General features: G+C 39.5%; 1 protein-coding gene across 1 annotated transcript in view; it reads right to left on the bottom strand.

Annotated features, from left to right (window-relative positions):
• Positions 1-4,114: 4,114 nt before the first annotated feature.
• The window catches only part of fstl5 (follistatin-like 5), a 129,335-nt gene continuing 119,927 nt past the window's right edge, over positions 4,115-13,522 (bottom strand). The window contains exons 15-16 of the mRNA XM_079268051.1: positions 11,364-11,488; positions 4,115-5,967 (exon numbers count right to left, since the gene is read on the bottom strand). Of these exons, the coding sequence (XP_079124177.1) occupies positions 5,265-5,967; positions 11,364-11,488 (828 nt within the window). The 3' untranslated portion in view covers positions 4,115-5,264. The remainder of the gene's footprint in view (positions 5,968-11,363; positions 11,489-13,522) is intronic.

The following is a 13,522-nucleotide window of genomic DNA, read 5'->3' on the forward strand; positions in this document are numbered from 1 at the left end:
ATTCAATTTATACTGCTAAACTTCTTTTTTTTATTTTATTCCCTTACATTTTAGAGGGAAATATTATACTTTTTCTTGCCTTACATGTTTCTGGTGCCTTGTTAATCAGTTAATCAGATTATGATGAAACGCATGATCATGCTATAAAGTGAACAATGGAAATGGTCCTTCAGCATGCAACCACAATTGGGCAACCAAAATATTATGCACAGACACAGAGGTGCACACCCACTCACTCACGGATGCACACACACAATCTCATGATCTTCCTGGCAGAGTGAATAATAATCCACTCATGTGTAGAATAAAATCTCTGAAAGGGTCTATTCGGTACTCAGTTCAGTACTTTTACTTGCTGATACTTGAAGTGAGTTTTTTTCATAATACTTCAGTTGTTTTATTCAATTAAGGTTTTATGTGTGCAAAAGTGCGAAGGCTGTGTAGCAGGGAACATGTTCTCCTTTGTCATCAATGTGGGTAAGAGCAGTGGGTTTCCATTGTCAGTGGAAGGGGCTTATCTGATGTAAGGTTTGTTCAGCTGGAAGTACCTCTCCACATGGATTTCAAAGATAAGTATACAGCCTTGTGCAGTTTGGAGGATCCTTTTATCCGAAACACCTGACACAACCTGCAGCCATTTTAAAGATGAGTAAGCCCAGAGGCGGAATAACACACTGCCTGAAAGTATTAGCTGCGGTGTAACACAAACATGTTGTTTTCAGCAGAGAAATCTTCGCTGCACGAATATCCTTGAGAAGAAAAATTACATTTCATTGATGATACACTGAATTTGTCTTACAAGGATGTCAAGTTGATACAAAAACTGTTATGCTGTGATGAAAGGAGTGTAGAGTAGATGTCTCACATGTTTTTAAAGGTGAGCTGATTTAAAAATATGTCAAAGAAAAAAAAAGTAGGCACCTTTTATTTGGGTCAGAAAACAACAACTGAATTACAAATTACAAAAACATTGTTTCTACCAAAGAAGACAGATGTAGTTTAAGGGCATGGCCACGGAAAATACTCGAATACTTTTTTCGTAAATTGGTCCAAAGAGATAGTATGCAAAAGTTTGTGTTGACGAAATAATTGTGTAGGTTTTAGTCATAGGACGACATGAAAATGTCATGTCACAATTATCCCGTCCAAAATATTTACCTGATATTATCCTGATCATTTTCAAAATGTACTACAGTATAATGACACTTTTTTGTGACATATGATACTGTGACTTTTCTTATGACATACGTCTGATGACTGTTCAATGACTTCTCTTTGACATACCATACTATGACATTTGTATTACTTTCTTGTGATATATTACACTATGACATTTTTGTGACACACTATACTTAGACACTGTTTGTGACAGTATTCTTCTAGTCTTTGTGACATACTGTACTATTACATTTATATGCGTTTTTGTGACATAGTATACTATGTCATGTTTATTAAACACTATACTATTACTTTTTTGTGATTTCTTGACAACAATAGCGTATCCTGAGCACCTCCTCGTATTGCAGTCGACTTTTGATGACTTTTAAAATACCTTGTTTTAAGACATACTATGCTATTACATGTTTTATGACATACTACATTACACATTTTCTCATAACATTTCTTATGACTTTTTTCATGACTTATCATTGTATATTTCCCATAACAGGTAGGACACGCCCCCGTCTCCATCAACGGGAATACGATGGAGAGGGTCATCAGGGTTCACACCAGCGAGGCCCTGACATGGACTCGCCACACGACAGCGTGAGCGTATCCTGATCATCTCCTGGTAGTTGCAGTTGACATTTTATGACTGACGATTCTTTTTTTTTTTTTTTGACATACTATACTTTTTGTTTGATTTTTAATGTGAAGATGTCGGCCATATTATCTGCCCAAGATTCGTTTTTGTTGCTGTTGCTGCTTTCCTTATAATACAAATTCAAAAAATGCACTACAGGACTGTACTACCGTATTTGACTTATTTTACATACAATACTATGACTTTGTTATGACTTTACTATTTGACTCGTTTTTTTCAACATGCTATACTGTGACTTTTACCACATCCTATACTTTGACCTTTTCAACTTTTTTCCACATAATATACTCTGACTTCTGTTGAGATACTATACTATCAAATGTGTTTTTAAACCTTTTTTGACATACTACAGTAAGAATTGTTATACAGTATATAGTAACTTTTTTGTGACTTTTATCGTCATACTATACATATGAGTTTTTTCGACATATTATTCTATGACTTTTTCACGATTTTCTACATACTCTGACTTATTTCGACATACTATACATTGTTATATGTTGAATGTATTTATACATCATTTTAATGAGAATATAAATGACCTGCTTTTATTGTAATTGTTGTGTTTTCTCCCCTCCTGCCCTTCCTTTTTTTTCTCTCCCCCTCAGTCTCCTATCCTGGCAATCAGTTGATTGGGTTCCACCTGTGGGGGCCGGTCGTCCTGATCGGTGGGTGGCACCAGCGGCAGGCTAGCCAATCGTCAGAGGGAGAGCAACGGATAAGATCGGGGCCTCAGGAGCTGCTGGTCTTCTATGGTTTCCTGTCAATGCTGACAGCTAAACGTGTTTGTGGCGAGAGGTTGCGGACACTAGATGAGTCTGGGGTACCCTGTACATTGGCACCCACGTAGTAGATTGCTGTGTCTAGATGCACTAGGCTCATTGGTCGCTGCCTCATCTGTATTTGGGTTTTGGTCAAGCATATTTGGATAAGCCAGAGAAGCCATTTTGTTTGTTTGATTTCAGAGATTAGTTAGTTAGGCCAAGTTCTGTTGTCTTTGTTTCAATTGTTTGGCACGACCACACCTGTCCCATCCTCTCCCAAGCTTGTGTTGTGACTCACTCACTCCGAATTATGTGAGACAAATAAATATTGCTCGGTACACGAGCTATTTGTTTTTCATTTGGGTTGTTTATGTTAGTCCCTACTCCTTCCCTGGACCAACCCAACAGGGACGTAACTGTATTTTGGCACCATTTATATTTGTTTTTCATCTATATATATTTATACGAGGAAGTTTATTTTTAATGGTGATTGATCTTTTCCATTGAGCCTTCTGGTACTCATATGTTGAATCATTTTCACGTCATTCACATTTTCTGAAAATGGCCAGAGTATCATCTTTTCCTTTAAAAACAAAAACATACATTTTCTTAACATATTTGACAAGTTCCTTAGGCGTATACTGCCCTACTTTCCTTGTATTTTAGACAGTTTTCTTTCAAATTCACAGACCTTTAAGTCCCACAATCTTATTTTCTTTGTTTGCTAATTGTAATCATGCATTATAATGCGTAATTCTCTGTAAGATACATATACCCAGAGGGACAACAGAGTTTTTACCTTGTTCGTGTAGCATAGTAATTGGCAACAGGCTGCTGTAACTCCGAAAGGAAACTTGCAAATGCCTGCATCTACAGAATAAAGGGTCGTTTTAATGAGGAAATAGACAGTATTACACTTGTTTTTCTTAGTCTAGTTTTTATTGTTGGGTAAAATGACAAGCGTGTTTTCTCTATATAAATAACAATCACATGAAGGAACATACAAGACATGGCTATGTGGAGGTGAAAGCATTGATCACAATGTGCTCGGGGTACAAGATGTTGATAATGACAATTGTGTGTTTTGTTTTCATATCTTAAAAAGGAGTGCAATGATTATGAACTGGACCTGCGTGAATCTGTACATTGAATGGGAAACTAATGGAGTCACAGTCAGCCGCTTTGTACAGAACATAGAGAGAAAAGATCAGAGGTCATTATCATCAGTACACTTGGATTTTAAGGTTGGCAAAAAATGTGACCGGGGAGAGAAAAAAAAAGTAAAATCAACATATATATATATATACGAGTAAGATTTAGGAAGAAAGACGGAATGACTTCATATAATCTGTACAGATCAAAAGTCCTGACTAAATTTGAGACTGTTGCCCATTGTGATTTACAGAGTCATAGAGTGCTAGTGTGAAAATGCATAGAAATGTGTCCAGCTAGGGAACTGATCATTGACTTGCCAGCTACTTGTCTACTGTCTGCAGCAGCCTCCAGAAAGAGGTGTTTGCCATATTCAAAGCCTCAAAGACCCTCTACACAATACAATTACCGCACTCCCCAGTGTGCAAGCTCATCATTACTTCACATTAAAAACATCCATTTGAAACGTGCAGTCAAATAGAGCAGACAATGCATGTGTTTCAGTAGTTTACTCTATTATACTCTAAGATGCTTTCCATATCTTTTTTTTGGTCCAGAGATATTAAAGTCAAGATTTTCTTCAAACAAGTGCTCTGTTGACTCATTGCTGAGGAACATTTTGAAATACTTAAAATTTCACAATGTGTAGTGTATAAAGCTGGTACAATGTATCTAACATTGTCACAGACTTTCATTTCTCTGCTTTGGACTAAAAAGGAAAACAATATAGATATCATTCAAAACTGTCCAAACCCTCTTTATGATTTTGGATCAAAGGTTACCGAGCAGAATGAAACACTCAGTCTCTCAATCTCCACTTCAAAGAGGATTGGATCACAGCAAGGGATCATTTTAATGAGACTGAATCGGCCGTGTTGGACCAACGGATAGACGACAGCAGTAGATTTGTGAGGAACCACGCTCACCACAAATGGAGGGGACAAAGGAGGAGGTGTAATCTGCAGTCACACTGGGAATAAGTATGCTAATTCCTCTGATGGAGGGGAACTTTCCTTGAAGGCACAGGAAAAAATTTGGGGTGGGTCAACTTAAATTTAAAGGGTTAATTCTGGACATATACAGTGTATATATATTTATATCGATTTCTGCCAAATAACTTAAGTATTAGTTTTGTTCAGAGATTATCTACAGCATTCTCACACACTGAATACACCCAATTGTGAATAAGTATGCAAAGTTGCACATATTAACGGATTCATACCAATTTTCCTGAAAAAGATTACCAGCAAGCAACTTTATGTAGATATAAACATGAATCACCCAGTGGGGGAAAAAGAGATTTAAACTTGGCTTTCAGACAATATCAACCAATTACTCCCTCACTTGTATGTTGTATTTTTTGGATGACGTCCCTCATCCAATGGACTTACAAATGGTCAATTTGGTTTCTGAATCTGTGGTATTCATTATCACGTTCCCACAAAATTAAAAACTTTGCAACAGAATTCAGTGCAACAGCACCGTTGAGGAAAAGAAAGCTCATAGGGTCTCGATGTTACAACCTAAGACTCCCCAACCCACACCACCACGTTGCCTTTGAGGACATCGGTAATCTCACAATTGAGCTTGTTGAGCCTTCCGTCCAGGATGAAGAGGGACTCTCTGGACGGGGTCATGAGGTACTGTCCGAACAGTCCGCTGCCCGCCATTACCCTGTTCCTACTGCTCCATGGCCACTCAAATGACTTGGTGGCCTCTTTCAAGCTCTTGATCATCTTCACTTTGCCGGTGCTCAGCTCCACAAACAGAGCGTCTGTTTGACGGCCGGAGCTACCGAACACGTTATACTGGTGGACCTCCGTGAAGGAGCGCTGGAAGGCCAGATCAGACAGGTGGAGGTTAGTGTGGATGTCAAAGGGCTCCTGGATTTCTCCCCGCTCTGAAATCATCTGGATCCTCATCAGGCCGTCGCCATCGTCAACTGTGACCAAGTAGTGGCCGTCTGGAGACATGTATGGAGTGCCGGTGACATCACGGTTTTGGCCGATCACACTATCTGTTACACTGTCCAGGATGAGCTGTGGCTGCGTGGCGCCAGTGGAGTCAGGCCTGCAGTTGACAAAGTAGTAGCCGCCTAGATGGGTGTAGGTTACAGACTTGGGGATGCAGTTGTACTCCCGTAAGCTGATGTTTTTCACATACGATGTCGTCTCCAGGTCGATCTTGTGGAGGACAGGCTCATTTCGGTGAAGGATGAGGCCAAATCTGTAGAAAATAGAAAAACAAACCAAATGCGTTTGTCAAAAACACATTTTGTCTTCTTGTAAACCTGAAATTATGAGATGTTTAGTCACGTCAGTGGCGTTGCTCTATAGATGGCGATGTCAGTTGGTTGGTCTCCACCTTGGTCCGGACTGAAATATCTTAAAAACTACTGGATGGATTGACATGAAAGTTTGGGCAGATGTTCACGTTTCTCAGAGAAGGAAGCCGATTGTTTGGTAATTACTCAACTGTAATCTCGTGCCACCAGCAAGTTAACATTTTTACTTATCCAGTGAAATATATCATGAGATGGAGTGATGCATACTTTCCGTTAGACACTGATGGTTCTCAGGTGATGTATCTTATGACTTTGGTGATCCTCTGACTTCTGCTCTGCGCCAGCATGAGGGAGTTTCATGTTTTTGATGAAATGTCTAAATGGGATTGTAACTTTGGTGGTTCCTTAACTCATCTAGCACCACCTTTAGTTCAGCGTTTTAACTTTTCCAATACTTAAGGTCATGACCAAGTACCTGCACTACCTCCATCCCATCCGCTTAAGATGTATTCTGTTCAGTGCTACTTAGCATGCTAAACATGCTAAATTAAGATGGTGAAAATGGTTATACCTGTTTAACATCAGCATGTTAGCAGATCAGTGGCTGTAGTCTCTCAAAGTAGTAACAGTTAGTAAACCAGAACAGCTGGCTGAACCTGACAGCCAAAATTTTAAAAAACAAGTTGATAAACACTCCACCCTTCTTTACAAATTTAGACAGCAGGAACTCTTACAAATGCTGTGCAGAGGGTAATTTTAAAAGGCAATTGAATCATGCTTTGTGTCTGAAAATCTATATTTTTGTAATTTTAAGTCATGAATGTGCCAGTAAAGTGTGTTGATTCTTTTTGTACGCTCAATAATTCTGAAGCAGCAAGTGGTAACATTGTAAAGCAGCAACAATCCAAATATCAAGATACATCTGCTTGAAATAAGAAATGGAAATTGATTTGTACTGGGTAATTATGGTAATGGTTGGAGTGGAATCATTTTTGAAGAAATGTTCAGGAGAAAAAATGTAATTATTGCTGAGAGATGCATTTAACCACTTCAACAGCCAAATTCTGGTACCTGACCATCTTCATATTGGCAGCCTAGCATCATCTACACTTCGCCCTCATAAAATTATAGCCGTTTTAGATGTGGGCATGGATCATTGAAAAAACTATTCATTGTAAAAACCCAAAGAGAATGTTCATGGAACATTACATTTTAACAGCTGAACAAGTAGAGGGGGAATATGCAAGGAGCTGACAGGCCTCAATTAAATGTGAATACCAGCTGATCGATGCTGACAGGCTATTGAATCTTGCCGTCATTTATCATCTATCATGCCATTTTAACAGCACGCTGCCTGTATCTGCGGACAGAAAATGGCTGTTTGAAAGCCACGGAGGGCACTATCATTGCTGTGGTGGGGGGGGAATCATTATCCAGAATTCATTCGGACCACTGGCTCCAGAAAGAGGCTTTGTTTTTGTTTGTTTGTATAGAGAAGAGAATTTACAGAAAATAATGTTGAACGATCTTTAACATATATGTAATGCCAGGCAGACATTGATCAGAATAAGCCCAATATTCAACATAGATTGGTGGTTCCAGACTTTTTGAAAATTAGTTTTTTAGAAGTGCTCCAGATTGGTTGTTGTTTGGTGTTTAGTAGCTGCAGGACAATCTGGTGGATTTTTGGCATGTCAGAAATTGTGGTTGATTTTCTTTCAGTTTGAGGAGTTCTGTGTTCTGACGTCCCACATGGCTGCAGTCAAAAGACCTGCTATAAACTGGAGTGCACTTGATTTCACATTATAGGAGTAGTATTTCACATTTTGTGGCTACCTGTTGTCTTGACTGTGTTGTGTAAACAGTTGTCGGCGTCCTCCCTGCCATCTTCCCAGTTTCCCTTTTTGCCGCCTTGCCTTTGGTTCAAAGATGGATTGCGTAAAGCCATTGCTGCCTTTCTCTGTTCTGTTGTCTTAGTGTAATAAGAATTTATTGGAACCATCAATGGAGAAAACAGATCAGGGTTTTGGTTTAACGCTCGGTGTGAGCACAGAAGGTGTAGTTCTGGCTGTGCAGAAACATGCCTGGAAGCTTAAGGTCATTGGTGCATTTAAAAGAGTATTGTCTTTGAAAATATTATTTTCAACAACAGCAAGACAAAAAAAATCATGTATGATGAATTAATAATCAAACACTGTTTGGCCTTGCTCTGATGTGAACACAGCTGGGTTGTGTTATTGGCAGACTCGCATTGCTCTCAGCCAAACTGACAGCTGCCGTTTGTACCAATGATGAATGCATTAAAGATTCTCCCTGGTTCTGCACAACAGGGTTATGTTTAACCAATGCTACTTCACATTTTATCCGCTTATCTTCATGTCAATATTTGCAGTTAAAGAAATGACTGGGTCTCAACACTTTGCTCTGCAGTTCAGTTGAAGCTCCTGAGGGCAAAATTCATGTACAGAGAACAATGAATGCTGCAAGGTAAAAAGATATCCATAACACAGCAATTCTTGTTCAGCCATCCTCCAGCGCAAAAACATCGAATCAACATCTCGCTCGGCTTGTTTTGCCAAAAGGCAGTCTGTGTGAAAAATAGGTGCGGGCAGCCTGAGCTGCAAGGTGCTGTCGATGTGGGTACAAATAAGAAATAACAGCTTTTTCTGCTGACTTGCAGAGCTGCCTGACTGTAGGTCGATGGTTTTAATGAATGACAGCCCCCAGAAGTTCCTGCTTGCTTTATGGAAGCTGCTGAGGGAATCCCCCAGTCATTAAACAATCCCCGGAAGTTGCTGAACATATGTCGGCAGTTTGCACACTGCTCATGTTGCTAAATCGACTGATCAATGCTGCAATATAAACAGCTGTCCGATTTAAAAAAATAACATTCATGCACATATAGATCTCAAGCTCTTTGAGTGCTTCAACTGTATACTGAGATATTCTCCGACCAGATATACAGAAGACTACTTCACTCTGCTGTTAACAAGGTTGAATCATGAGTTCGTAACAAAACGACCCTGTAATATCAGTTATTATATTAATTTCGGAACTTCCAACAGACATTTTTCCATATTTGCTGACTAAACAAATCGTCAGACTAATTGATAATGAAGATTAGCGCTATACAGGATTACTAAAGTAAAAAGATTTATGATTCCAGCTTCTAGACTGAACAATTAATTGAGAATATTTGACACAATAATCTGTTATCCATTCTAGCCACGTTAGCAATATTCATAACAGGACGACCTGGCAACTAAAGTTACATACAGTAAGCTTGTTTTGAAGAGCATCAAAAATGATGAGCAACTACTTGGTAAAGATGGCAAATTTCAAACACGGGGAAAACGCTTTCCTGCAATCTTTTCTGCAGGTCTCAGTGGATCTAATTACAGCAGTGCCAGCAAACCCACACACACACACACACACACACACACACACACACTGGACTGCTTACTCCTCCACACCAGGGGGCCGTTAACATCCTGAAATACTCCAGACCTCCTCCTTGTTCCTGGCCTCTCCGTGACATTAGCCAAGTGTTTGGGACCAGCTTTTCTCTGTCCAAGTTAAGCCTGAGTGTGACGACCGCTCGTGACTCGTGAAAAACCACAGCAGCATGTCTGTGATTGGTTGATGATTAACTCAAATGTGAGGGAGGAGGTGTGGTGCCAACTGTGCCCCTCTGGACACATACCTCAATGCACATTACTAATTGTATCTTGAAAACACATTAGCGGTAATAAATAAGTCGTCCTCGACCAGGTGTGCTAATGACTTAAATGATTACTGATATTTGAGAAGAACCAGCCTCTGACTATTTGCCACAAATACTCTGGAATTAAAGCAGCGCTTGCGAGGAGGCAGGAGTTGTGATTGAATCGCTTTCTTTCTGATTTGCCTCCGATATTATTGAAGAGAGAATGTCAGCAGCTATAAACATTATAGCTTTCTTAAAGTTCAGCTTGGCCGTGTGTATAGATTTAAAGAGAGCACACGCAAACCTGCACAGCATTTTAAATGAGGTCCAGCTGCATTAAGGCTGCGTTTACTTACCATTCTGGGTGCTTAGCAATATAATTACACTGCCTGCCCTTGTTTTAGAAACGTAGCTGGTAAAATCAATGTGTAAAATCAATGTGTGTGTTGTTCTCGTGTAGAGTGTAATGATTGTTTAAGGCGGTTCTGGTTCTAGCTAGTCCAATGTGAAGATTTGCTGCTTTTGCTGTGTCACTTTTTTCTGACATTTTCTGGACTAAATAATTAATGGAAAAAACATAACTTGTCTCATTAACTCTGTGGACAAAAATCGGACATATGACCTCATTTATCCACAACAGTTCTATACATTTTAGGTTGTTGTGACTTTTGAACTGCCCGTCTACACGTGCCGATACTAGAGTTTCCTCCGAGAGAAGCGTGCCTCTCTAATCACACTAACGTCTGACAGCAAAAATGTTTGCTGCAGCTGCACGATTGAATAATTGTATCCTCGTTCTAGTTAGCATAGGGCTAACCTTAGCATAGGGCTAACCTCAAGTTAGGTGGCTCGGGCGGTGCATGCTCAAAAGTGGCATGCAGCAGTGAGCTGGCCAACAAGAAGTGTGGTATACACCTGTTCTGACAATGAATAATTGTGTATTATAAACCACAAATATACCACACTATTTGTATTTTATGCCATGTCACTATGTTGATGTAAATGTATAGTGTATATGTTTTAACCTTACTGAATAGATGCAGATGTGACGTCAACACAATATTTTTCACATGGACGGTCTCCCCCGTAATTAATGCTTTGTTCATGAATATATCGTTATCGTGATGATTATCGGCGTTGATCATTACTAAAAAAAACACATCGTGATAACATTTGTGGCCATATCGTCCAGACCGCCCTTGAACCTTGTTTAGCTAACTCAGCCAACCCTGCTGCGCCTATTTGGGGGAAAAGCTGGTTCGTTCCTTAAAGACTGCCATGTGATCAGTATTTGCATTTCCCATTCTTACTGGCATAATGCCAGTTATTGTTAAGTATCTTTTGGGTTGACAGACTCGGGTATAAAAAGTTAATTCCACAGCTGACTTGACGATGGTTTATTTTTAGAACTTCAGGTGATCAGCCACTGTCTCCTCTGCAGCGCCGATGACCACTGGGCCTTTCTCCAAAAAGGCTCCATTATCACACAAGCACACACTCTCTTTCACACACATCCAAATCATGATTGCAGTATTGAGCCTCAGGAGAAAAAGTGAATGAAATGCCTATGGGGCGAATGTCATTTGCGAATCAATTTGCATTAGGAGCTTTCTTGGATCATACTGGACGCACCTGATGTGGTTAATGATGAGGCTGGAGGCGGGAATGTAGAAGTCATCCACCCTGTCGAAGCTTCTGCCGATCGGCTGTGTGTGAACGGTATGGTGGGAGATTCGTCCACTGGCCTGATTGATCACCTGGTGAACACCAATGAAGAAGGAGTTGGGTGTCAAACATGAGCTCAGTGCTGCTGGTTTCTACTCGTTTAAGTCTGTATCTAGTACGTATTTGAAGCTTACAACCAAAAGGGGGTAGTACTTGTAATTCATGTGTTATTTTTCAAATAATTTAACAGTCTTAATTCATAACAACCGTGAAATAAACTCAAATGAATCACTCAACATGTTGCTTTCATGTTTATCTATGCTTAGGTGCGTTGATTTGAAACATAAGCCTTCAGCCTCTTCTCTTACTGCTGGAGCTTCACAGTGGGAGGTGATGTGTGCCGTTGTCACCGGCGTCTAAATAATACTCGTGCATGCATGAAAGTGGGCAGACATGCGCTTGTGTGTCGGCGGGGTTTGCTTTGATTCTGCCACAATGCACAAAGCGAATTGCCAGAGACCAAACCCCGCATTATGAATTTCGTCGCAGGCGATTATGAGCAAGATTTCCAAGTGAAACCAATCAACACTCGAGCTGAATCAAGACGATTCTAAGAGACAAAAGTACTCCTAAAAATAAATTACCATTTCATTACAATGATTATATTTGTAGCATGATCTTCAAGTCTGTGTCATGGTGACATACGGTGTTAGCATTTGGACGGTGACTCATTTCTTTCCTCTTCTATGGGTCTGAAATCAAACTAAAACTGTAAATATTTGACGGTTTTTACATCCATATCAGGTGAAAATAAGAGGATTGAAACAATGAAAAAAGAAATCCCCTCACTGTTCAGCTCACATGGATGTGACTAGAGCCACACCAATAGATGAGTCATGTTGATATTAGTTTATTGCAGATATTCCGTAAATTTCCTTTATTTACCTCAGTGACAAACAGAATGAGGCCTTCATTGCTAATTTTATGCAAACTCAAAACGTCCTCCATGTTGATTTGATGTCTTGTTAATTCAGTAGACTGTCCATTTCCACAGCACAAATTCACCTGAGTAAAGCAAGACACTTGACACTTCCTCCACAATTTTCACGAAGAAACAACTCTTCTGAGCAAAGAGCCACTCAGAGCAGCAGAGTGGTGAGTATAATGAGTTTCATTTGTACTGATGGAAAAGTACAAAATACTACGTTTGCCATGTACTCTGTTGTAGTAGTAGGCTCCAGGTATCACGGTTATTGTAATGTTTGCTCTTTAATGAGAATTTATATCATATCCATGTTAGAGTACATGTCAACATGAAATTGACGGACATAAAAACCCAAATGTGTGTGTGATAATTCAGAAACAGCTGAGTAAATATACAATAATTAAGTAATTGTTTGTTATTGGCTGATACATTTTTGTTTAAAATATATATCAATCAGACAATGGACATGACAAATCAGCATTTTATCCTCAGTCTTTGTTTTCTTTTCCAATCTGCTGGAGTTCTGAGCCAAAACAATTGAAGATATGTCAGCGTCCACATACTGACACTATTAATTACCCCTCATCAAGCAACGCAAACAAATCAACAGTTTATTATCCCAGAGAGGCAACAGTGATTAATGCCACATTCATGTCATATTGGAAAAACACGGAACAGCAGGACATTTCTTCAATGCCCCGCCAAGATGGTGATTATAAGGTTGTTTACAACATATTAAATATTGTTGAAAGACCTATGCAGTATCTGATGCTCTGTCGATATTAAAGCCTAAAACACTTCACAAATGGTATTTATCGTAATCAGCACGAGGACCTAATGTGGAATGTTTAGATATTTACAGTAATCTAATCCAAAATTGAAACAAGTAGTCGATGACAACTTTACAAGCAAACATGTCAAACATTTTCTGGTGTAAGCTTCTTAAATGTGACTGTTGTCTGCTTTTCAACTGTTGGTCGGACAAAATGAGCAATTTGAAGACATCACTTCGGTCTCAGTGAGGTTGTGACAGGCATTCTATCAATCGAGAAGTATACAGCGCAAAATGATCAATCATTTGACAAGACATTAAGACGACACAAACGCACATACTGGCCCTTTTGCTGAACTTAGATTGAAT

This window comes from Melanostigma gelatinosum (assembly GCF_949748355.1).
Source record: "Melanostigma gelatinosum genome assembly, chromosome: 5".
NCBI classification, from domain to species: domain Eukaryota; kingdom Metazoa; phylum Chordata; class Actinopteri; order Perciformes; family Zoarcidae; genus Melanostigma; species Melanostigma gelatinosum.